The sequence below is a fragment of the Aegilops tauschii genome, chromosome 6 (assembly GCF_002575655.3).
Source record: "Aegilops tauschii subsp. strangulata cultivar AL8/78 chromosome 6, Aet v6.0, whole genome shotgun sequence".
NCBI lineage: Eukaryota > Viridiplantae > Streptophyta > Magnoliopsida > Poales > Poaceae > Aegilops > Aegilops tauschii.
Genome location: NC_053040.3, coordinates 493633707 through 493657961, shown reverse-complemented (window position 1 = coordinate 493657961; position 24255 = coordinate 493633707). Strand labels below are relative to the sequence as shown.

Here is a 24255-nt window from a genome sequence, read left to right as displayed (position 1 = left end):
AGAGTTTTAATTTGTAATGCTAAGTTACTAACGCCCTATATCTTATTCTACTAGCCACCAGAAAAGCACAACTGGTGATATTTAAAAAGCCAGTCTTGGAAGTATTAAGCAGGCAGGGATTAGTAATATAATTGGCATGACGATGAAAGACTGATTGGCCGTGCATTTATCAGGTTGAGGTTGGGAGCACCCATTCAACATACACTGCTACTGCAAGCAATAATCCACACAAAATTAGCCTGTGTGAACTAAGCTAGCTAGCATCACCACACCGTACCATGGAGGGGGCTCTGGTGAGTGCAGCGACCGGGGCCCTGAGACCCATCCTCGGGAAGTTGTCCACCCTGTTTGGTGATGAGTACAAGCGATTCAAGAGTGTGCACAAGGAGATCAAGTCCCTGACTCTTGAACTCGCTGCCATGGATGCTTTTCTCTTGAAGATGTCGGAGGAGGAGGAACCCAATGTGCAAGATAAAGTTTGGATGAATGAGGTGCGAGAGCTTTCTTACGACATGGAGGATACCATCGACGACTTCATGAAACATGCTGAGGACAAAGACACTAAGCCTGATGGCTTTATAGAGAAGATCAAGAGCTCGATAGGGAAGATGAAGGCCCGCCGCCAGATCGGAAGTGAGATCCCAGAATTGAAGAAGCAGATCATTGAGGTTGGTGACCGGAATGAAAGATACAAGTCTCGAGAGACCATCTTCAAAGCCCATGAGGCTTCCTCCTACACTAGAAATGCAGTTGTTGACCCTCGAGCTCTTGCCATCTTTGAGCAAGCCTCAAAACTCGTCGGAATTGATAAACCCAAGGTTGAGATAATCAAACTATTGACTGAACAGGAAGGTTGTGTGTCAGCAAAAAAACAACTAAAGTTGGTCTCTATAACTGGATGTGGAGGAATGGGCAAGACAACTCTTGCAAACCAAGTGTATCAAGATCTCAAAGGGAAATTCTAGTGTTGCGCCTTCTTATCCATGCCGCGAAATCCAAATATGATGAATCTCCTGCGGACTATTCTGAGTGAAGTTAGTGGACAAAGTTATGCTAACACAGAAGCAGGAAGCATACAACAACTCATCAGCAAGATCGTCCATGTCCTAGCAGCCAAAAGGTTTGTTTCTGTTCACGCTTGTTATTATCGAATGCATGAGAAACTTGTTTAGATCTGTAAAGGGAACCACACACGATAAATGTAACATATAAATGCTACATTGTACTTACTAAGATGTTAGACAACATGATGGTCAAATATGACCTTGTTTTTTCTCTAAAATGAGATAAAATATAGGCAGATGCAAATCAACAAACTACCCTAAGGGACCATGTGTTTTATCCAATATGTGTAGCTCCATTGGCCAACTTCATCCGAAGGCTAGGGAGTAACTCCACTACCACCCCTCGGTATAATGTAACTAGCTTTACTCAATTTTTAATTACAGAACAATTTCCTCCCGGTCGAATTGTAACACTTGAAGTTGGAACAAGTTCAAACATTGTTCAAACTTGCGTCAGATTCCTTAAAGTTTCATAATTCTGTTTGATGTTATTCTAATTCAAATGGAGGTTACACTCATCTGGCTGGAACATCTTAGGTTCTAAATTTTGTTAGTGACTTAGGTGATGCTAAAAAGGAACTGAACAAAAGTTTTGAACTATAGTTTTACTCTCGCTGATCACTGGCACTTAGAACTATGAATAAATTCTTAGTTTATTGGCCACTCCCGCCCAACACTTTTATATAGGTATGATTGCTTCTGAAATAACTGAGTTGACACTTCATATTTTTTGTACTCATTTTTTCGGAAAGGAGGAATACCCCGGCCTCTGCATCATGTGATGCACACAACTATTTTATTATGCAAAGTAGCCACAAAGTTCGTAGTCGAAATCCAGCACGCTATCAAAGCCGAAAAAGTAAATGGAAAAAATTGCCACAACCGGTGAAAATAAGACACAATGAGTAGCCACCTATCATATCGTTGGACCGCCATCCAAACCGGTTATAAATATTTCGTGCTACCATCTCCCAGCGGTTGCACTCATAGGCCGTATGGTCACTGACTTTCGCATAACTGAGTAACGACCTCGTACGGATCTAGCCAGTCGACCTGAAAATGACCTGCAAAAAATTTGTGATGTTTTTTTCTGCTAAAAATAACACCACTTCAACAATTCTAAATATCTCAAAGTAATGCGCACACTCCGACTCGAATATGCACCGCTGTCTTAGATTCTACCCTGTTCAAACCATGTCCCAAATAAACTGGAGATACTATTAATTAGGAGGACAAGCATTAAAGAACACATGTATTGTGTGCCACAATAACCTGACTTGTGGGCATTTGAGGAAAAGATGTGGGATTGATTCGTCCTAATCACATAAGCAACACCGTTCACTATCCTTCTATGTACGCTTTGCCAAGTTGTTCTTAGTCAAGATCACTTGTGCACGAACCACATAAAGGCCTTTATTTTTAAAGGCACCTTGATTTTCCATATATGGAGTGGCTTTCGGATTGGACCAATGTTTATCCGATCCACATGCATAGATTTAACTGACAATATTCCTGATGCTGGAAGTTTCCATACTTTATATTTAAACTACTGGTCATGGCTGTCTTCTCAATAATATGCTGGCCAGACTAAAATAAATGTACATTTCACTAACTACTAAGGCCCCTCCCAATGCTCCACCTTGTACAGGTGCTAAGCCTTCCACGTAGGCAAAAAACTGATGTGGCAAGTTATTTAAGAGGAGAAAGATGAGTGTGGTGACCCCAGAAAGAAACAATGCTAAGCGCGTGAACCTAGACAAAACATTTAAAGGAAGGAAGCCCACCAATACATGAAGAGTTTTAGTTGCTAAATCATCAAATGAAGCACGCTTAGCAACCATAAGCTAAGCATCCATGCATTGGCAACAGCTTAAGTGAGCTCGGGAGTGCTTGCTCGTGGCTATGAAAGTTTGTGTTTTCTTGATAAAAATCAGAAGGTCACACATGTACATGACTGAGAATCATTTGTAACATACAAATTTGGTGCAGAAACTTTATTCCATTGCCACGTGGAAAAACAAAATTAACGGACAGAAAATTGATATCACCAACAGCTCAATACTAATAGGTTTTCTATTGCTGAAATGTGTAGTGTCATGCTTACTGTATAATGTGACATGGAAAAATAGACACGGAAGTGGGCAAAAGGGAAGCAAACATTAAAACGGGGAAACGAAGGTTGGGCGAAACAAGATTATCATGATCTATCATAATGCCAAAAGCATCCTAAGGCCTTTTCATTGATATTGGTCAGTTGTACTCATCAGCACAATGATTTCGGCAATGATGGTCGCATACGTGGCACCCTTCATTGGAATGGATATTTTTTCTCATGTTAATATTTTTTCAGTGTAGAGCATACACCATATTTCAGTACCAAATTTGTTGCTTATTTAGAACATCGCATTGCACGTCTGTCTTGAGGAAAAATCTTGCATATATTCTATATTCACCATACTTTTCAAAGATTACTAAAAAAATAAAACATTCCTTTTTTTGAATTGTCAAACATTCCTTCCAGGATATAAGAGAACGAGAGGAACCCAAATGTCCGTATGTGTTTACTTCATTGTGAAATTTTAGGAAAACGAATAGATCATCTTTGCTTTGTGCTTGTCCATGTGTGGCAGAATCAAGGGAAAATATAATTATTTGACATAACATAAATGACTTGCAAGTTTATTTACATATTGCAAGCATACTAATTATGATCAGATCAACTCCATATGCCTCATTATTTACCCAATTTAGAATAAAAGGATTTGAATCTAGGGCTTGGTTGAAACTTAAGTTGAGACTTTATTTGCTCATTATTTGCCCAACCCCTCTTACTTCAATATTTGACCAATTTGTCAACACACACTGAAATGCATTTTTTAGAATTCTTTGAAATTAACTAAAGAATAATTAAGGGTGTAAGCAAACTCAGGGGCACAAAAATTAGTTGCCACACACATATGATTTATGTCGGATTCTGTAATCTATCAATTGGAAAATTTCATAATGTATGGTCTATATTAAAGCTATACTCATAAATCCATGTGCAGGTATTTTATTGTTGTTGACGATATATGGGATATGGATACATGGGATGTTATTAAGTGTGCATTCCCCCTGGCCAGTTATGGGAGTGTAATAATCACCACTACTCGTATGAATGATGTCGCAGAATCATGTCGATCATCATGTAGTGGTTGTATTTATAATATGAGGCCTCTTGAAATGGTGCATTCAAGGCAACTATTTCATAGAAGACTGTTTGATTCCAATGAAGATTGTCCTTCACAACTTCAAAACATTTCTGATGAAATTTTGAAAAAATGTGTTGGCTTACCTTTGGCGATAATTGCCATATCTGGTTTATTGGCTACCACAGAAAGGACATAACATATGTGGAATCAAGTTAAAGATTCAATTGGTCATGCACTTGAAAGGAATCGCAGCGTCGAAGCAATGATAAAGATATTGTCACTTAGCTACTTTGTTCTTCCTCCTAATCTCAAAACTTGTCTCTTGTATCTGAGTATATTCCCAGAAGATTCTGTTATTGAGAAGAAAGCGCTGATATGGAGATGGATTGCCGAGGGATTCATTCGTAAAGATGGCAGATACACGGCGTACGAGTTAGGAGAAAGGTGTTTTAATGAGCTCCTCAATAGGAGTTTGATCCAAGTAGCATGGACAAATGAATACGGTAAAGTGGAGAGTTGTTGAGTTCATGACATAATTCTTGATTTCATCATATCGAAGAACATTGAATAGAACTTTGTCACTTTAATTGGTGTTCCGTATATAGCCGGCGGGACACAAAGCAAAGTTCGTTGTCTCTCTCTCCATGTTGATGAGGAAGGAAATTCTATAAGAAAGACCGGCATGATATTGTCTCATGTCCGATCACTCAATGTGTTTGGGCATTCATTGGAAATCCCTTCTCTCGATGAGTTCGGGCACTTGCTTGTTTTGGATCTTGAGCTTTGCCACCAAGTGGTAAACCACCGTATTGCAAATGTTGGGAGATTGTTCCAGTTAAGGCACCTGAACCAGAGATGGACAAAAGTAAGTGAGCTCCCAAAAGAAATCGAACATCTACATTTCTTAGAGATGCTAGATATAAGAGGCACCCAAGTACAAGAATTACCATCAACCATTGTGAATCTCAAAAGATTGGTTTATATTCTTCATGACAGTTGTGTTAAGTTTCCTAATGGAATTCATAAGATGCAAGCATTGGGGATGTTGGAAGATGTCAATGTCTATATGCAGCCATTTAACTTCCCGCAAGAACTTGGACAACTATAGAACCTGAGGAAGCTGATCCTCAATTTTGAAGGTGATTCCATCTCTGTAGATAGTATGAAAGAGGAAAATGAAAATGAAGAGGAAGATGGAGAAGGAAAGAGCAATAAAGATGTTGCTTCTGCTCTTCGCAAACTAGGCACTCAGAACATTATTTCTCTAACTATTGTTTGTGGGGGGCGCTTCTTACGAAAGGGGCCATTGTGCCCTGTTCCTCTGAGCCTCTTGGAATTCATCATGACCAAGGGTTTGCATGTGGAGCAAGTGCCGGAATGGGTGAGTTCCCTTGTAAACCTCTAGCTGTTGCGCCTAGAAGTGAACAAATTCACGCAGGAAGATCTGCGGGTCGTTGGTAACTTACCGGTGTTGCTCTTTCTGGAAGTGATCAAAAAGGAAGATTATGGCGATACAAGGTTCATGGTTAGCCATGAAGTTGGGTTCCGATGCTTGAGGAAGTTTTTCTTGGGACCATGTAACTGGATAGTGTTTGAAGCGGGATCCATGCCTAAGCTAGAAAAACTCGAAATTGGAACTTGTTTCTATAGGTCGTCTGATTTTAGCACTGCTAGTGGTAGTGGTGGAAGTGCTCTAGATTTCGGAATGGGAAACCTCCCATCCCTCATTACTCTCAAATTTGCAATATATGGCTGGCATGATAGCACTCGGGCGGCTGCACAGGCTGCTATGGAGAGAGCTACCGGTACACATCCCAACCGCCCTACTCTAATCTTTCAGAAAATCGGCAACTAGCAGCCTTGAGGTACTATCGTATTACCATGATTTTAAAAACATTGTTATCTTAATTTCGTTGACTCATATGTTCATGTTTCCTTTCATGTACAAGCTCAAGCTAGAAAGATCATCTATGTGATGCCAGGATGGGACTAATTGTTGAACTATTAGCTCCCCACCTCTTTGAGGAGACATCAGCCATCTGATTCAGTTTGACAGAGAGCAGTACTGTACTTACTAGCAGTAGAATTAGGAGGAACTACAAGCACTGGTACGAAATCCCTCATTTGCTGGCTGGCAACAGGAGAATTTCTGTTATGCTGCTGCTGCTGCTGCTACTCCCTTCGGTGCTACATTGTATTCTAGCCTCCTGTTTGAGATGAATAATGTAAATGCATTTCTAGCATTTACGTTCGGCGCTACATTGTATGCTATGCTGCAGTTTCTTGTTGGGCAATACTTTCAGGTGTTACCCCTTATTTGGATCCTTTCACTGATACATTTAGATTGTGAACTTCTCTTAAATTGAGAAGACCTATATATATGCATCTGAATACCTGATTGAGCATTGGGGGCTGCCATATGTGGCTTTTTGTTTTGATTTATGATTGTCCTGATCCTGTAATATTGAAGACAGCTGATCCAATTTGTGGCCTGGGTTGGAAGTATGTATATGTATATTTTTGTGATTGAAGTTCTTACTGACTCACGTGATCAAGTCTTCACAGTTTTAGAGATGCACGTTGAGTTTTTTCAGGAAGCAATACACAAACTTTAACACACCTTATGCCTGATGCACCATCCGTGGATATCATTTTATTCTTAGCTAGGCATAAACAATATACATTTATAGCCAAGGGCATACTGCCGATCCATTATCCATACATATAGTTACTGGCAGTGCGCAGATCAGACAAGTTTCAGAAAGGAGGCTTGACCCTGACCTCTGCATCATTGCGATGCACATAGTCTTAATGAAACTAGATGACCCGTTGCCCCAATGGCGCAAAAAGCCAATTCGAACCATGTATTATGTGGATATTGTAGGGCACACATGAGAGAAAGCAAAGATCAAGATTATCAATACTTACTATAGTCATGTTATTTAATTATAGTCATGTCTAATGTGAATGCCAAATCATCTTTCGTAACCCTGTTTTGTTTTGGTGTCATACTCATCTAGGGAATACAAATGCTTGTATCAGGGTAATGCTCTGGGGCAATAGCATGCAAGTAAATTCATATTGAAAGGAGAAGGCATGATCCTCTCATAATTTACATACTATAAACTCAGCTTCTCATAATTTACCTCTTCATCGCCTCCATAATCCTCTCATAATTTAGGTCCGGGGCAATTGCACGAAGGAAATTCATATTGAAAGGAGAAGCCATGATCCTCTCATAATTTATATACTATAAACTCAGCTTGTCTACTAATGAAAAGTTGATTCAGTTCTAAAATTTCAAAATAGAGGAGAAATACATGTCCTCTAGAATGGACCACCCCTTGGGGCACCATCATCAGCAGCAGGGAGATGAATCCACGGAGCATCAGCTCTACATCGTATCCGTAGATAGGCTGATACTGAAAATGCAACTAATGTTTATGTAGGAGGGATCATTTGTTCTCATCTGATATAGAAATCCGAACCTCCAATGAGCTGACAATAATATTTAAATGAAAGCCTCCAATAATTGAAATAATTCCCTTTTTAACGGAAGGGTTGCTGTTAGTGGAGAACAAATATTCTGCAGTATACTTTGTAGTAGTTTGTACAATCTAATAAATCAACTAAATCTGTAGGCACTTATGTAGAAGCTCACAAGTAATATAAGAGTACCTAATTTGTGCATGGGCAGCAGGCAACAATTGAAAATTTCCTAACTAATGTACTCTGTTAAAGAGAGAGAAAAGGCTAATGCCTATTCGAAAGAATAAAGTGTAACGAACATTTGCCATAAATACCTGAGACATACAGCCTCCCTAAATCTTCTTTAGAAGGCCAACCGCACGCAGAACAGAATCCTTGCATATTAATGTTGTCCAAATTTTTCATAGGTACACGCTACATTTAGGGACCCCTTTTCAATTATAAAGAGTTAACAAGTGCTGCAATTTAAATATCCAAACAGTCAAATGGTGATGGTGAAAACATAAGAGACTTTAGCATGCGAAATTTTATTAAACAGAAATAGTAGTTATTATTGTTATTAATAATAAAAGGAATCATACGAAGTATGTCGAGTACTGAGAAAAAAACAGCTTCTGCTAAAGCCCCACAAGAGGATTTCTCCTTCAAACTGTAAAAGTTTCAGTGGAAATACTGATCATAGCTGCATAAGCTCTAAAATTAATTGGAGATGCAGAAGCTGTAAAAATTAACTATAGATGTTGCAAGCTTCAACTCATATCCAAGACAATGTACAAATCTAATTTTAACTCATAAATTTAGTTTATCTCCCTAAAGAAATACGGAATTAATATTATTTACACAAGACAATATGCAATTGCCTTACAAAGCCTCTCTAGGATGAAATAGAGCTGATAGAGAAGAATGGCATACCAGTTGATAATTAGTGAGTGAAGCTTTCGTACCCGAAAAGAGCTGAACAAACAAGAACTTGCGAGAGCATGCTTACATGCATCACATGTTCTTTGTAACAGTTTGAGGTTCATCAGCGGTAATCTTTTACCAATTGTGCCAAACTCTGTAGGTACTGTTTCAGTACACACTAAGCTGCATCTTGTATAAAATAGTGCCCGAATACAACTGGTAATGAACATTTTGGTTCCAAGTAAAGGAAAAGGTTTTTTAGGAGATATATCAATTATCTTGTTCTACAAAACACTAAAATACACCTACATACAGGAGTAACCTATTGAGCTACAAATTTCAGATAAGTTATTGAAAAAGCTCCTAATCCTGAAAACATTGAACTGCTAAAACATGTACAAAATCTGCCAGTAGTACTGAATAAGCATTTGTTGTGCACTCTAGGAATTCCAAATGGATAGTTCTAAGCCTCAGGATAGCACACACAAAGGAATTATTAAGGTTGTACATATGTAATTCTCTGTACCTCATCAATAAGGTCTTCTAAAGATCAATACAATACGAAAAACCCATTCTTTTATCACATTACAGTATATTTATTTTAACCACGGCATATGGAACAATCTCCAGTTATTTTCCTTTCATTTTTTGCTTTAAGAAGAGGGTTATCATGATTGGAGTAAAAATCGGGGAAAATGTATACCTTGTTAAGAAGACAAACCTCGTGATAGTGAATCGTCTAACCACCACCATAATTGACGATGTTGTGCCCTTGCAAGGAACAACCTACATAGGAACCTGAAGAACACATGACAAAATAGCCTAGTTCAGTGTGTGAAACTATGAACTGCATAAAAGAGATAAGATATTGAAGGGCAAGTGACAAACATGAGAAAAAAGTGCACAGAAAAGGAGCCATTGGTACTGATCACTCAACACTCCGTTGTGTCCCAAAGAAGGGCGAGTGGACGAAGAGAAGGGGCAGGGTTGAGGGTGTCAGCAGGAGTCACGAGACACCATCCACGCTAATGCTCAACCTTTCCCATTGACGCCACGTATACCTTGGAAGGCCAACTTGGACAAGGGCAAGGGCCTGGGCCACTGGACGAGGCTGATAGCAAACCCATGGATGCTTTGCAGCCATATATTGAGGACAGAGGACGACGACCGGCGTGCGGCAACTTCTAGTCTATCAATTTATTCTTTCTAATTTCAAATGGAGCATCTATCAAATAACTCAAATGAAGAAAAGCCACAGTCGGCATCTGGAGGAATATTTTGTTAAGGTAGCTCATGGAAAAAATAGAGAAATAACTGAAGATCAATGCACAAATATCTCAGGGTAAAAAACAGAGAAAAATAAGGATACAAAACAGAACAGGGATAAAACGTCAAAAAAAATTCCCCTAGCTGTTTTCAAAAAGAAATGTGAAATTAATGAATCGCTGCGTTCTGTATTCTTATACTAAGTTAGCATATGTGGATGTAGCGCAAGCAATACTTCACAAGCCCTTCTATAAGGTCTACCATGCTTGCATCACCAATGATCGGTTTATGAAAACAGTGATTTTATTTATTCGTTGAGAAAATTACTAATCAAATTTGAGAGTGCACTATTGCATGAGAACTACCCTCGGCTCACCACATCACAACCAATTGATCACGAGATCCATGTTGATTCCAATGTTTGCATCTAATTTGTTAGCATATGGAAAGAAGCACGGTCGTATTATGATCACATCTATTAAAGAAACTAATAAGATCACCTAGAATTCCTCATCAGGGACTGAGTTTTCTGTGTGTGCCGTTTTACTTCTCCCGAAGTCTCACCTTCATAGATAGCATGAAAAAACGGATCTCCAAATTTCTGAATTTGCCATTAATCACAACAATGGTGTCGAACTGATTGGAGAAGACTATAACAAATAAATGATATCTTCATCTGTGAAGAAAGAAGGTAGTTGTCCAAACATGAATAAGGAATGCAAGGATGGCAGAAGAGAGCAAAGAGTGCGGATTTCCATCCACATGTAGCCACTGGTTTGGGAACGAAGAGGGGCGGTGGGAGAGAAATAGATCAGGAGGAAGAGGAAAAGAAGGATTGGGAGAAGCTCAAAAGGACAAGCAAAGACTGAGAATTGAAGAGACACCAGGCCCATAAATCAGATTCAAAAGGACAATTGAAGAGATAAACTTATGCATGCCTTGATGCAAGTGCCACCAGAACTAATATGCCCTCTATACAATATAAAGTCAGGCCAAACCAAAAGCATATCATGACAGAAGTGTGCAATAAAAATCATAAACTTGTTCCTATGTGGCTTGTTTAGGTCCCGTTATAGGAGCTTTTCTCGTAACAACAATAGTTTGATCCCGAACATAATATCCAAACAGAGACATATGTCAACCGACATAGAAGTTTTTCTAGCAGATGGAAAATAATTTTGAGAATCATTTGCAATCTAATTTTTTTATAAAGTTGCTGGATCACGACATGTATTAATCCAATGTAATAATTTTGCAAACATTGTATTATGTAAGAAGTGGTGTAATGCTTTGACTATACAACATGCTACAGGTTTACAGAATTAGCAACAAACTAATAAGCATGAATGTATGATACATAGTCAGTTCTAAATTTTCAAATGTGTAACATGCAGTGTACAAAAGTTAGGCATCTTTTTTAGTTTAGAAGGAAATTAGTTAGTACTTCATGTCATCTGTAATTAGGGACTACTATTCTTATTTTTTAATTACAGATGACAAGGATGGCCGAGAGAATAGCTATAATCTATAAATTAAAGAGGCAAAGCAGGAGCATCACAACAAACAGTAAGTCTTAGTCATGTCTGTGTATCCATGCTCTACAATTGTTGACCCTCATTTGTTCTTGCTCATTGCCACACCTAGGGGGTGCTTTCTCAATGAAGGGTTCAAGCTATAATTTCAAATGTGAAAACAGAAGACATTTACCTGTTGCAGTCCTTACATCCATCGAAGATGATCCTACTGATCCCTATGATGGGTTGTGCATGAGTAAAAATCAACATTAACCAACTTGGGACCTACAAAGAATAAGAGGACATTAAATTTCTGCAAGCAACATATATCCAGTGTGCCAAAGTTGATTCTTCTCCTTTTATGATGATTTATAAACTGACACATAGCTAAGTATCAATCAACCATCAATAAAAACAAAGAACCTTTACCCAATGTATATAGATCAAAAAAGCACAGATGGGGGCAAAGAATCACATGTAGTATCCTCCTTCCAACAGTAAAAGGTACGCGGCACAAAATTATAGAAAACATTTTGCACATAAGCATGAAATTCCTTACTTTCAAATGCATGACTAATTCTGCCTATGTCTTTTGACTTTCGAGTCCTGTGGTTAAAAGATCCCAGGCTCCTATAGTATTAATCGACTACAGAAAACTGAATTCATTAACTGAATCACATAGACAGAAAGAGCTTGCTCAATGGCAATACTTAGTTCTTAATTTCCCATAATACATAAATAATAAGATCAAACAGACATTGTACCAATGGGACAATTTGACAAAATGAACTCATATTAATAGGATATGGAACAGACCTATTTAGCTGCAAGATGAACACTGCACATGGTGAAGAGAGGGTGAGGTGGCCGCACTTGAAGTCTTGCATCAGATCTGCCCCAGAGTAGGCAATGGACATGATTATGCCACATGCTGCAAGGCCGACAATGACGCCACCATCGCTGCTGCTGATGAGCGAGGAGAATATAAAGAGGGCAATATTGCCATAGGTGGGCGCAAGGTTAAAGTTCTTATTATCTGAAAAATATAAAGAAATCATTCAGGAAGATGATATCTTGCAAGCAAATAACTAACACAACTAGGACTGGACGTACGAGCGAGCTTTTCGGCTCGGCCCGAAGCTCGCTCCAGCTCGGCCCGTTACAGCTCGGCTCGATAGGATAATCGAGCGGGCCGAGGTCTGAAAACAGGCCCGTTTCGCGACCGAGCCGAGCCGAGTTTCGGCCGGTCCAGCTCGGTGACTCGCTTGCGGCCCAGCCCAATTTCGCCGTCCATCGCAATGGCTAGCGCATTAGGGCACGAGCAACACAACAGCCAGTCTCTCGTCTCTCCCTTTCTCTGCTCTGCGCCGCCTCGCCCCTCTCTCACCACGCCGCAAATCTGGATCGACGGCGACGAGCGACGCCGCGTTTCCTCGCCACGCCGACAGTGACGGGCGGCGTGACCGTTCCTCACCACACCGGACGCAGTCGGATGCGCCTCCCCTGGTTTCTCGCGGAACGTGACGAGCCGGAGCAGGTACCTCCTTCCTTCCCAATCCCTAGCCGCAGCTCTCTGAACTTCAGTAGTACGCATGTGATGGATCAATGGATGGATGGATCGATGGATGTAGTAATGTAGTTTGAACTTCCAGTACACAACTGATGGATGGATCGATGGACATAGTCAGGTAGATGTAGGACTAGATGGATGGATCATGGATGGATGTATTGTAGCCTGTACGGCTAGATGTAGCAGCGACGGATCGATGGATCATGGATGGATGGAGTTGTAGGGCAGATTGGATGGATAGACCAAAATTTTCATTGATTCTATGTGTAATTAGTTTTCTGCTGTTGATGACCTAGTTGATGATCTAGTTGCTGTAGCATAGCAGCTTGAAAAATAATCTACTTGCTGGAAAATTACATGGACTCCATGTCTAATTAGTTTGAAAGTCATATGTGCTGTTTTTGGTATCCAAATGTCAAATATATGTTTGTGTAAGCTCATGTGTGTGCTCTTTTTGGTATCCAAAAAATATATGTTTGTACAAGCTCATGTGTGTGCTGTTTTTGCTATCCAAGTGAGGATGAAGCAAGAAAAGTGCAACGGAAGAGTGCCAAGAAGCGAAAAGGTCAAGCTCCTTCGAGGTCGAGGTCCATGGTTTGGACCTTCTTTCATAAGGTAAAGGTGCCATCGAAAGAAGGTTTGATGGAGTTGAAGGCACAGCGTAATTATTGGTGTGCAGTGCTAGTTATACCAAAGGTTCTCACGAGGACTTCAATGTGGTGGTATGATTCCTATCTTTTTCTTCTATGGTTTCTGTCTATTTCTTGTATGTGGCTGACTTCCAAATAATTAGGAGAGGGATGAAGATGAGGAGGACGATGTTGAGAATATCAAGTTGCCCAAGATTGTTGATGTGGGGGATAACAACAATTGGTAACTATTCTTTCGACACGTTTCAGTTTTCATATCTTTACATGATCTCAATATGTTTACAAATCTGTGTTACATGTAGACATTCGTCATGTGGGTGTTGCTCTTGCTGTTTTGAAGATGGATGTCTACATGATCTTGTCACGTGGATTGTTCAGGTCAATGTGATCGTCTCGTGCCATTTCTTTTGTTGTGATGAGCTTCGAGTTATGTGTTTGTTGTGATGAACTATGGACCTTCAATGATGTTGTGATGAACCATGCACTTTCAATGATGTTATTGTGAATTTGTGATGAACTATGGACTTTGTATTATGTGGTTTTCACTAGTCAATGTTTGGTTGTCAACATTTTCTCATTTTTTATGTCAAAGTGTTGAGTGTTATGCTATCCAAAATTTCTTTGTTTGGCTGTCAATATTTGATGTTTTGTTGTGTAAAGTTCAAATGAAGTTCTGTCCAAAATACAGTAGAAATGCTGCCCAATTCTTTCTCTCATATATGTTACATTGTTACAATTTTTGTAGAAGAATTCATAAAAGAAAGCTATTTTTCATTACTATGACCATTTCTTAAAACAATAGATTGCTGGATGTTTCATTTTTAGCAATATAAACTGTTAGTTTTTCAAAGTATGGGTTTAATTGCTGAAAAAGAATCGAGACTGTGGAGTATATACTGATATACATAGGTACAAAGGCTCTGGGGGCAGCTGGCTTACGAGCCGGCTCGGTCTGAGCCGAGCCACTCCTAAAACGAGCCGAGCCGCCTGAAGTAGGCTCGTTGGCTGAGCGAGCCGAGCCGAGCCGAGCCGCTTCAGAGCGAGCCAAAGCCAGGCTCGGATCAAGCTCGGCTCGGCTCGGTTCGTGTCCAGCCCTAAACACAACGGTACTACAGGGAAATGAATTAGTGAAGAATCATGGCATGTATTCGGTAAAATCAACGCTCTCCGGCCACAAATTCAAGTCATAAAATGGTAAACACATTTAATGGGCACAAAAATGATACAACAAGAATTTAACACAAGCATCAAATTCGTCACTCAGAATACCCAAACAGAAGTAGTCACCCTAATTAACCTACCTAATACACCAAATCAATCAGAACACCATTTGCCGAAACATATTCTGACTACACTTGACAAATTATTGAGTACCGTCTGAAAGTCGGAGAGCCTGGATCTTTATTAAATAGTTTTGGGATGTACCAGAGGAAGAACTTATTGGATCAAAGCCACACAATACAGGTTGCTCACCGTATGAATAGCCAATAGATGATCCACATTTTCAGCACAGAAGCTTAGTTTTCGGCCGGTAGCTACACCAGGTAAGGAAAGGAAAACAAGATATCTCGTCAACGTGAGTAAAGCGGCTGAGATCAATAGAAGTGAATGAAATCAGACCCTTCTTCAGAGATTTTTGGTACGAGGATCCTACGTCAGATGTGCTTCTGTTAGAAGATGAAAGATTTAGAGCATATCCACAGGATCCACAGCTGCCAATAGACATGTAATTATTGTCAAAAAAATCATGCAGAAAAAGAAAGGAAAAACCATACAGTACCAAAAATGTTTTGTACAGAAGGGGCATAGTAGCCCAAAAATACTGGTGAAACAATCAACCTAGTACTTAGCTATTACAACAAGAATTTAGCACAAACATCAAATTCGTCACCCAGATTACCCAAACAGAAATAGTCACCCTAATTAACCTACCTATACACCAAATCAATCAGATTTACTCCCAAGAATCAGGGCAAGAACAAGGAGATTCATGGCAGGATGCATCGTACATGCCAGAGAGGCAGTGGATGAAGATGCATGCGCTGTGGCGAAGGCTGCCATGGCGTCCTTGTCCACCACACCTCCGCCCTCCTCCTTCGCCGGCCACGGCGCCCCGGGCGCTGCGTTTTGATTTTCGGCCGAAAAAATCCAATTTCGGCCGAATTTCGGTCATCTCGCCTGGGCCCGGAATATGTCCCTTTCGCTCAAATTTTTCGGCCCGATTTGAAAGTTTTGTGCCGGCCCAACATCTAGAAGGCTTCCACTATGGTTCGGCTGAGAAAACACGATGAAACAGAACACCCGAACCCTAAACTTCTCGCTTCGTCTCTGTCTTTCCATGTGCGGCGCCGCCGCTGCCCGCCTGCTGCCTTCCCACGCCCGTCGCGAGCTCCTCCGGCGAAGATTCCGCACGCCGCCGCTGCATCAAGCCGCCTCGGTGACTGGTGCCTCCCGCCCGCCCGCTTGCGTCCGCGTGCGCGTGGACGCGCAGCCTCCATCATGGGCCACCTTGCGCCTCCTCCACCACATCTAGGTTCTTCTCCGTTGCTTCTCCAAGGCCACGACATGGTGCTTGATGTCTGCGGCAGTGAGGATTAATTTTATATGTTGGACTGATGCGCAGGTAGCATCAGGGCGCTTCCTTCTTCGTTTCTTCTCTGATGCATATTATTGGACTGATTCAGGTTTATTAATCCCTAGAGCTCGATCTGCTATGCTTTCCTTTGTTGTTTTCAAAAATTCTCTCCAATTTCGGCCGAATTTCGGCCAGATTTCGGTCAAATTTCATTCAAATTTTGTTTTTGTAATTTCGTCCGAGATTTTGCCGAAATTTTTGAAATGGCCGAAATTCGGCCATCTCGTTCAGCAGCGAAAAAAACCCAATCCAAAAATCAAAACGCAGCCCGGGCGAGCTTGTCCTTGACCAGCCACCGCACGATGGCCTTGGGGAGCTCCTGCATCTCCAACTCCGCCATCGCCACCACCAGGACAGGCTGCGCCACCGGCGACACCGGAGAAAGCTGAGGTAGACGAGCTTGCATGGGCAGAGGAGCAGAGATGGGTTCGACGGTGCTCAGCCCGACCCCCTTGGGATCTAGGGGAAGGGGCTATGGCGGCGGCGGCGTTGGGAGAGGAGGCGGCGGCGGCAGCGCTCGGAGAGGAGGCGGCTGCGGCGGCGCTCGGAGAGGAGGCGGGGATGGCATCGTCGCTGGGCTGAGCGATGGTGGCGGCGGCGAGAAAATAGAAAAGAGAGAGAGGAGGGAGTCGCTCGCTCCTTTTTAGGTTTTCACCTCTCGGGTGAATACTTTGCCTACCAAACAACCAGAGAAACCCCACATCATTCCCTGAAGGCCCACCAAACGATGCCCACCGGTCATGCAGATAGAAGAGAAACACTCAGGTAAAAATAGAGGGACGGTTGAGGTTTTGACAGCATTGTAAAAAATGCATCGGGTACAGGATCGTGCGAACCGGAAGCACCGGCGGACGCAGATGGCCCAGAATGCCGGGTAGGCAAGCAACGTTTATATGTTCGATGTCTTCATTAGAAATGTCTTGTCTCCTAAAAGTTTCATCATTTGTACACAACAAAACGCGCTTGCTCGTTTGAGGTCAAGTGGTAAGTGAGTAAGCAAATTAGGCCAGAGAAGCTTTACATAATACGTGCAATAATTGCCCTTGCCTTGCCTTTATTCCATTTCGTATGTAGTGGATGTTGTAAACTAGAGGAAGAAAGATGATTTGCTACGCACATTTCTCATTGACATCACAGGTATAAATACACGTACAAGGGCTGCATGGATCAGCTAACCACCGAGCTAATCTAGGGAGAAAGGATAAGTGGATAACGATCTTTTTTTTTGATAAAGGGCGTTTCATTATCTCAAAAATGTAGCATCAGGCGGATACAAACCATTATGAGTGACACCCGGCCTCTGCATAACTAAGATGCACACAGTCATTCTTTTTGACAGAAACAAAACAAACAAAACCGACAAAACGACAACAATAGAGTCGTATAGAACAACACTATGCCTACGTCGAAAACGGTCATGGGTCAATCCGGAGGTTATGTTGCCACCCTTGTTGGAAAAAAACCTCCATAGGCACCTGCTCCAATCGCGTACACACCGCCTTGATAAGTGGATAACGATCCTATACATGCGTTAACAATCCGGCTGCCATGGCAGCATATTGCACGGGCAGTTTCAACCCCCCCCCCCCCCCCCCCCCCGCGCAGTCGAAGCCTCGTCGTCGGTGATGCAGAGACTGGACCGAAATTTCGTGAAGACGGACGGCGGCAGCCCCTTGGTCATGATGTCGGCGAATTGTTGCGAGGTGGGAACATGAAGAACCCGAACATGGCCGAGTGCAACTTTCTCTCGTACAAAATGGATGTCAAGTTCAATATGTTTCGTCCGGCAATGATGCACCGGGTTGGCAGACATGTAGACCGCAGACACGTTGTCGTAGTACACCACCGTGACGCGGCTGACGGTGCAGTGGAGCTCCGCGAGAAGCTCCCGCAACCAGGAGCACTCAGCGACGGCGTTCACAATAGCACGGTACTCAGCCTGAGCGCTCGAGCGCGAGACTGTAGGCTCCCGTTTTGAAGACCATGAGATGAGTGCCAGGCCGAGATAGAGGCAGTACACCGAGGTGGAGCGGCGTGTGTCCGGGCAACCTGCCCAGTCGGCGCCGGAGTAGGCGACGAGGTCGAGCGATGATGATGCTGGCAGCATGAGGCCGAGGGCCGGTGTGCCACGAATATACCGAAGCACCTGCTTCACCAAGGCCCAGTGTACATCACGAGGTGCATGCATGTGCAAGCAGACCTGCTGCACCGCGTACGTAAGATCAGGGCGCGTCAGTGTACAGGTACTGCAGCGCGCCAACGATGCTGCGGTAGAACGAGCCATCGGCGGCGAGAGCGCCATCCGTCGAGGACACCTTGCCCTTGGTGTCAACTCGAGTGGAGGCGGGCATGCAGTTCGTCATACCGGCGCGTTCGAGGAGCTCCAATGCATACTTGTGCTGGCAAAGGAAGAAACCATCAGGGCGCCGTGTCACTTCCACGCCGAGGAAGTAATGCAGAGCGCCTAGGTCCTTCAACGCGAACTCGCCCTGGAGCCGTGAGATGAGACGGCGAAGGATCGTGTCGCTAGAGACCGCCAGCACGATGTCGTCGACGTACAGTAGGAGATATGCGTCAGACCGTGTCGAGACGAAGCCCAGCTCGACGAGGAATTCAGCGATCCGGTTGATGCCAGCGACATCTTCTCCGACGGTGGGCGCGAGTGGATTCAGGTTCTCCTGCCTGGACTCCGATCTCGACGTCTCCGATGGCTAGGAGGAGCCAGCGGTGGGAATCAAGATGGCGCTTGCGGTTTTGAGGGACAGCGACAACGGAGCCAGATGGACACACCGGCGGGTCGCCGGAGACGGAAGACGGAGGTGGAGATTGTCCAAGAGTTTTGGAATGATGCTGGATTTCCTACGCCGGCGTCCCGGTTTTGGGAGAGGCGGTTATCATCGCCAACGGGATCGTCAGCGGAGCACTAAGCGCCTTTGTTGCATTGACGAAGATGACGCTGATGTGGATAAACGTCAATGTTTGTAATACAAACACAAGACATTTTTTTTTAAACAAAGGCAAAAGATTTGCCTCATCCATTAAATAAGCATAAGAGAATTGCCCAGTTAATTAGTGAAAAACCGGACGAAAACCATCACAAACCACTGAGCGGCACACACAAGATGCCCACACACGCCACTCCAAAGAGAGCCTCGTCGAGAGAAAACCACGACGTCATCGTCATCACTTCTCCCCTAGAGGCGTCATCATTAGCCCAAACACTGAGAAACGACTCCGACTTCGCCAAGGACGATCGTTGAGCCAACCCACACTGAAAATGCTGTGTGGAGTCACATGAAGATCCGGGCCAGACCTCAGCCACCGCGACGAGACAGCACAGCTCCGACACCAACGGGAAGCTACGAAGGAGAACCAGGCAAGGTTGGCGTCGTGGAAGATCACCGAACGGACCACCTGCTACCCGTCATCATATGCCACAGGGGCCCGCCACTGCAGCTTTGACTCCAAAGCAACAAACCAGTCGAGGCCATCCCACGAACACGCCGGAGAAGAGCCGAATACCTCAAGCAAAGTCGTGTCTCCTACATCGCTCCCTGTGACACCGTTGCCACAGAAGCCTCAACGCCAACTTCGCCACCTCCCACTGGTGCCGCTTGCCGTTGCCCAGCTACAAAGATGAGATGAAGCCCTCGAGAGGGGATACGATGACATGGCGCCACCATCATCCGATCGCTCAGGATCTAGGGTTTCAGATCCACACGGGAAGGGTGCAAGAGCAATGCAACGATGCCTCCAAGAAGGTCTACGACGCCCAAAGGCCGCCGTCATTGCTGGTCAAAGGCCCACGGCCGAGACAGGGTTTTCACCCAAGCTACTAGCACCCACAACCGCACGTCGATCTGGCGCCGGCAAGACCATCTGCCACAACCTCCCACGAACAAGCAAGTCGATGAAGTACCAAGTGGAGACCACCGGGGAGCCGCCAACTAGATCTGCCCACGGCCGACCTGATCTAGCGCCACCGGACGCAGCACGAGCCATCATGCCTCGCAAAGCACCATGCCAGCAAGGAACAAGGAGCGCCGCCCGAGGCCGAGAACCACCACGGTTCCCGGCCGTAGCCCTAAACCAGGCACACCGACGCGCGACACCACGTGCACGGCGGGAACCGGAGACGTCAGATCCTCTGCACCCGCAGCTCCCTGCTTCGAAGACGGCTGATTCGTCGGGCGCACCACCCTGCGCCCGCCTCCCGCGCCTCGGACCTTAGTGCCCCAGAGAACCGCGCCGGGGCGCCAGATCCGCCAAGCGCGCCTTCCACGCCAGATCCTCCACCCTAACCGCCCCTTGCTGCCTACTGCACGCACCTCTCTGCAGAGCTCCATTTGCTGGCACCGTGCAGCCGCACCTCTGCGGTTCCCTAACCTCCACGCACCAGCGGCGCCCATAGCCGTCGCCGGAGCCGCCAGATCCGCCGCACGAGCCTCGCCTTGGACCTCCATGCACCGGCGCCGCGCAGCCACACCTCTGCGCCGACCAGACCACCAAGACCCCCTGCGCACGTGCCCCGCCGGCCGGCGCTGCCTCGCCGCCACGCCTCGGGCACGAACACCCTCGCAAGCGCCCGAACCCTGCCGAATCGGGCAGCCCGCGCCACCCAAACCCGAGCAAGACGAGGGAAGGGCCCTGCCGTTGCCGATGCCCGGATGACGCCCTCCGGCGGTGGCGAGGGAAGAAGGGTCGGGTGCTGTGGCGCTGGCGGCTGGGTTAGCTCCCAGGCCGCCCGCGGGAGCGACCAAAGGAGCGCTTATTTTTGCTAGTGCTCACAAAACATTTTATAGTACTGAAGATCCCGACACATGCCACCGCCAACTACTCCCTCTGTTCCAAAATAGATGACTCAACTTTATACTAACTTTACTACAAAGTTAGTATAAAATAGGGTCATCTATTTTATATAAAGTTAGTACAAAATAGGGTCATCTATTTTGAAACGGAGGGAGTATTTCTTTGGAGCACCATTCGCTCCATAAGGTTACCAAACTCTAGGCTCCCCATTTTTGAATGGTCTTTGAGGGGTTGAGATCCTCTGCAGTACCGTATGGTGCTGTAGTGTGGATGATATGTGGGGCCAGGTCCCACATGGCAGTGACTAAGAGCACCGTACAGTACTGTAGAGGATCCTAACCCGTCTTTGAGTGGGTTTTTTTTTTCAAAACCCGGCTACCATAGAATTTTAGAAAAATGAACCAAGTTTTCAGACATATTCCGAAATTTAATTGATATTCATGAATTTAATAAATGTTCAAGAAATTCAAAAAAATTCCTGAAGTTTGAAAATCTTATTCAACTAATTTTCATGAATTTTGAAAACCTTGTGAATTTGAAAAATGTTTATAAATTTTAGAATATTCACAAATTTCAAATTAAATCATACATTATTACTTAATAATTCAAAAAAATAATGAATTTGAAATTTCTTGACCTCTGTTCCAGTCATAATGCATCAAGTAGACAAGCAAATACGAATTATGTTCGGCCTCGTTTACTAGCCCGGTTACGCATAGCTTCTTTGGTTAGTCCATTTCCGGGGGATACCACTACCCACATTTTTTTTTTCTGAGAGCACCATTTGCTGCGTTAGTGTACCATCCTCTGAACGCCCCTTTTTTACTTCTGTTTTTTTCTTCTAAAGGCCGTCGACCGCATGATTTTAGAAAATGCTCTGAATCTTTTAAATAGATGGCCAAATATTTATAAAAATATCATCAATTTCATAAAATGTTAGCAAATTCAAAAACAATACTCCATAATTTGAAAAATGTTTGTGAATGTATAAACAATACTCCATAATTTGAAAAATGTTTCTAAAATATTCTTTAATTTTGAAAAATATTCATGAATTTCATAAAATGTTCACGAACTTGAAAAGGCCTTGTGGATGGGACCTCTGTTCCGCTCATAATGCGTGCAGTGGATAAGCAAATGCTCACCTTAGCGCGTAGCGACCGTGTGGGGCCTCGTTTGTTGGTTCAGGTATGTACAGTTTCATTGGCCTCACCATCTCCACCCGTAACTACCTTAGCTTACGAACCTTTTCCTTCAAAAAAAAAAGCTAACGAACCTTTTGGCACCCCATTTTTTATAGTTTTTATTTTAAGTGTCTTTTCCTAAATATGATTAATGGCCGGATTTTAGAAATTGTTTCCAAATTTTAATAAGTATTTTAAAATAAATTATTGTCATGAATTTAATAAATGTTCACAATTTCAAAAAATAGCAAATTTAGAAAACCATAAAAATACAAAAGATAAAGTAATTGGGTTTGAAACTTTTAACCAATGTTTTACTCGTATTTCAAGACATGAAAATTTTGAAGCGTGATAAATATGGTATTCAGCATGGGTCTTGCTGGAAGGATCTCTCCAAGATAAAGGTGGTGAAAAGGGGATACCAGGTTGGGATATTTGGTTTAAAACTAGTACATATGCCCGTGCGTTGCAACGGGCAAAAAATTGAGAAAATCTTCTTCACGAAAGAAATTTAAGGAAAGTGAACAAATTTGATGGATATTTAAACAAACCGGAAAGTATTCGTTCATACTTGAATATTTTTTATTAAACCCGGATGCTTTTCGTATAGAACGGGACAAACTAATTATATTTGGATATATTTGAACTAAACCGTACTCTAAACCTAGTCCAAATGACCGCCAACACACATTCTTCCATTTCCGGCTGGCCATGAGCATTGGAACTGAAGCTCCGGCTATGTCTTCGTAGTCTCTGCCTCCACAACTTGCAAGCGGCTAATCGGCCGACGATTTTGAGCCCGCCAAGCTTGGCTTCAGAGGGAGCGAAATGGGCGGTGGTCTTCCTGGGGCCCGAGCACCAGCGAGCTCCCATGCTCTAGTCTTCTTCGCTGCCGGCAGCGCCTGTGGACGCGCCGGCTTCATGGTCGTGGCAGCGAGGCGCGGGCGTGGCGGAGTTGGGAATGTCGTCCTCGTCCTCGCTCTTGCCATAGACTTCGTTGGCCACCTCGTGGATCTCCTTGAAGGCCGCATCTATCTCTGCCTGACGCTGGCGGTACCGCCGACGATTGCGGTGGATTTCACAAGCGGTGCGATATGAGTCGACCAGCACCTCCTACTCCACCTGGTCCATTGCGTGTTGGTGCTTGTCGAGAAGGCGGAGGTTGTACTCCTGGTCGGCTTGCGCCACTCCTGGTCGGCTTGCGCCTGTCAGAACAAGGCCTCCCGCTCGGCCAACACCATTTCGGTGTATTGAGCACGTGCCTAGCACATGATGATGCTGACATGGACCGGCGAGGAGGGTGTCGGCGACTCATCATCAATTGCGTCTTCCTTTGGGACGTCCGCAGCTCCGACCTCCTTATGCTTGCCGGCAACAATAGTGGCATCTCCGTCTTCTGCTCGGACAAGACGTTGTGCCAAATGGATTTGGAACTCGAGGAGGCCATGAAGAATGTGGTGCGGCGAGGAGGAGGATGGATGCAGCTATAGCCGGGGATGGAGTTTAAATAGTCAATGAATGGCAGGAGAAGCGCCGAGGTGGTTAGTGGCGGAGTAGGTTCCTCGGCAACCGCGCATGTTTAACTTAGGGAGGCTGAATGACGGCCTGTCATTTGAACGCAGAAGAGTCACGTGCATTGGGAAACGATGTGGGCGACGCTCACGACCGGCGCCGCTTCAATGCTAGAATGCCAGTGAGAGGTCGCGTCGCTATGAGCCGGCATGAATATGGCACCGGTGCTCTGGAGCGGCGCTGGCCATTTCAGGTGGGATGGGGTATGGGCAAGGGAAGGGGTTTTTGGGTGGGCCATTGTTAGATAGAATCGTGCATGACAGCAGTCTGGACGCTCGCAAAACTCTCCAGGTTGTTTTCATATTGTTGGAAAAAGTAAGTTCGAACCGGTTGACGGAACAATACAGTCAAAACACGTCTGGACCTTACGTCCTGGACGGTTGCGGATGTTGTTAAAAATGCCCTTAC

The 24255-nt window shown here is 44.0% G+C and overlaps 1 protein-coding gene and 1 long non-coding RNA gene across 3 annotated transcripts; both read left to right on the top strand.

The window, feature by feature from the left end:
• Nucleotides 1–278: 278 nt before the first annotated feature.
• LOC109775066 (disease resistance protein PIK6-NP-like) lies at nt 279–977 on the top strand. The gene has a single exon (XM_073500738.1). It carries the CDS (start codon nt 279–281, stop codon nt 963–965), a length of 687 nt encoding a protein of 228 aa, XP_073356839.1. The 3' UTR covers nt 966–977.
• An 11803-nt stretch (nt 978–12780) lies between these two features.
• On the top strand, nt 12781–14263 carry LOC109775064 (uncharacterized). 2 transcript variants are annotated; one of them, XR_012186921.1, is made up of 4 exons: nt 12781–12964; nt 13517–13719; nt 13791–13870; nt 13950–14263. It is a non-coding gene; the product is annotated as an uncharacterized lncRNA (long non-coding RNA). The 2 variants fall into 2 exon arrangements; XR_012186920.1 differs by having other exon boundaries at nt 13513–13719.
• Nucleotides 14264–24255: the final 9992 nt, after the last annotated feature.

What these genes read in the sequence shown, in the direction of transcription:
- LOC109775066 (XM_073500738.1), top strand. Translation starts at nt 279, where the DNA reads ATGGAGGGGGCTCTGGTGAGTGCAGCGACCGGGGCCCTGAGACCCATC.